Genomic DNA, 2,311 nt, shown 5'->3' with positions numbered 1-2,311 from the left:
GCGGACGGTAACGGCCGCGCCGGCCTCACCCCGCCACAGGCACCGCCACCTAACGACCGCCGCCGCCATCTTGCCCCGTGCAGCACCCACAACCTTCCCCGACCGCGGAGCGCGCGGCGCGGAAGAGAGGTTCCGGCGGCGGGCGGGGCCGGGCGCTTCCGGCGGCGGGGAGAAGCGCCGCGCGGTGTCACGCTCATGGCCGTCCGGGCTGCTGTCCCGTTCCCGCGCCGCCCTGAGCGCGGGCTGTAGCGACAGGGCCGCGTGCGGGTGTGGGGGCACAACCCCCACAACGGTGGTGACACAGCCCCACGGGTGTGCGGGGCACAGCCGCCCATGGCGGGGGGACACAACCACGCACGGGTGTGTTGGGTTGGGTGACACAACCATATTCCTGTGTGCATATTGACACAACCGTGTGTGGCAACACAACAATATGTGTGGGGTGACATAACCGTACACGCACGAGTGTAGTGACCCAACTGTGTGCGTGTGTGTAGCGACACAACCACGTCTTTGTGTGTAATGAGAACTATTTGTGTAGTCGCACAACAGTCTAGTGACACGACTGTACACGTGTGTATAGAGACACAACCGCACACGTATCTTTATGATACAGCTTGGGGGTGTGTGTGTGTGTGGGGGGGGGGGGGTGTGTAGTGACACAACCATACATCTGTAGGTAGTGACACAACCGTGTGGAGTGACACAACTGCACAAAAGGAGGCGTGTGTAGTGACACGGCCACGTGTAGGGACACAATTGCATGAATGCGTGTGGTAACACAACCCTGCGGGTGTAATGGCATGACCACACATGTGCGTAGTGACACAACCGTGTGTAGCAACACAGTTGTACACGTGTGTGGTGACACAACCTCTGTTGTATGTCTCTAGTGAGACTACCACACTTGTGTGTAATGAGACAACCACATATCTTTGTGGAGTGATACAACCGTGTGCAACAACACAGCAGTGTGGTGACACAAGCCTGTGTGTGTAGCAACACAACCACACTTGCGTGTAATGACCAACCATGTATCTTTGTGCAGTGACAACCAGAAGTAGTGACACAATTGTGCGTGTGATGACAACTGTGTCTAGTGACACAACCACCCTTTTGTGCAATGACACAGCCATATGTTTTGTGTAGCAACACAACAGTGCGTACTGATACAACTATACATGTAAGGTAACACAATCCGCTGTGTGTGTCTCTAGTGACACAACCGCACCTGTGTGTAACGACACAACCATATATCTTAGTGTAGCGACACAACTCTGCGTGTGGTGACGCAAGCCAGTGACACAACCGCACACTTGTATGCAAGGACACAACCATACATCTTGTGTAGCAACACAACCGTGTGTAGTGACACAACTGTACATGTGCACGTGGTGACACAACCTCACAGGCATGCGGTGGGAGGTGACACAACCATGAGCATGTCTGCAGTGACACAACCACGGGCCTGTGTCTGTGCAGTGACACAGTTACACATCTGTGTGGTGACACAACCCTGCGTGCGTGGTGACACAACCGCATGGGTGTGATGGGAGCAGCGGCAGCACAACCGTAATCGTGCGTGGGGTGACACAACTCCTATATAACTCCTATGTGTGTACGACACAACCCATGTGTGTGAAACAACCTGTGTGTGTGACAACCCCTGTGTGTGACACAATCCATGTGTGAGATACAGCCCGTGTGGCACAACCCCTCTGTGTGACACAATCCGTGTGTGACACAATCTGTATATATGTACGATAGACCCATGTGTGACACAACCCGTGTGTGTGACACAACCATGCGTGTGTGACAACCCCTGTATGTGACACAACTTGTGTGACACAGCCCATGTGTGTGACACAACTCCTATGTGTGTGACAAAACTCCTATGTGTGAAACAACCCGTGTGTGTGTGCGTGACACAACCCGTGTGTGTGACACAACCCATGTGTGAGATACAGCCCGTGTGTGGCAGAACCCCTCTGTGTGACACAATCCGTGTGTGTGACACGGTCCGTGTGTGTGACACAATCCATATGTGTGTGATACACCCGTGTGTGACATAACCTCTGTGTGACACAGCCCATGTGTGTGACACAACCCGTGTGTGTGGGTGACACAACTGTGTCACAACCCCTGTGTGTGACACAATCATGTGTGTGACACAATCCCCGTGTGTGTCACAACCTCTGTGCGAGTGTGACACAACTGCGTGTGTGACACAACCCCCGTGTGTGTGTGACACAGTCCCCATGTGTGTGACACAACCCGTGTGTGTGTGTGTGTGTGTGTGTGTGTGTGTGTG

At 54.1% G+C, this 2,311-nt stretch overlaps 1 protein-coding gene across 1 annotated transcript in view; it reads right to left on the bottom strand.

Annotated features, from left to right (window-relative positions):
- MRPL1 (mitochondrial ribosomal protein L1) overlaps positions 1-69 on the bottom strand; it is a 13,518-nt gene extending 13,449 nt beyond the window's left edge. Inside the window, exon 1 of the mRNA XM_026042766.1 lies at positions 30-69. Coding sequence (XP_025898551.1) covers positions 30-69 — 40 coding nt within the window. The remainder of the gene's footprint in view (positions 1-29) is intronic.
- Between the last annotated feature and the right edge of the window lie 2,242 nt (positions 70-2,311).

The sequence above is a fragment of the Nothoprocta perdicaria genome, unplaced genomic scaffold (genome assembly GCF_003342845.1).
Source record: "Nothoprocta perdicaria isolate Ctin4 unplaced genomic scaffold, notPer1 scaffold_313, whole genome shotgun sequence".
NCBI lineage: Eukaryota > Metazoa > Chordata > Aves > Tinamiformes > Tinamidae > Nothoprocta > Nothoprocta perdicaria.
Note: the sequence above shows the minus strand (reverse complement) of the source record. Positions and strands in the feature narration are given on the sequence as shown.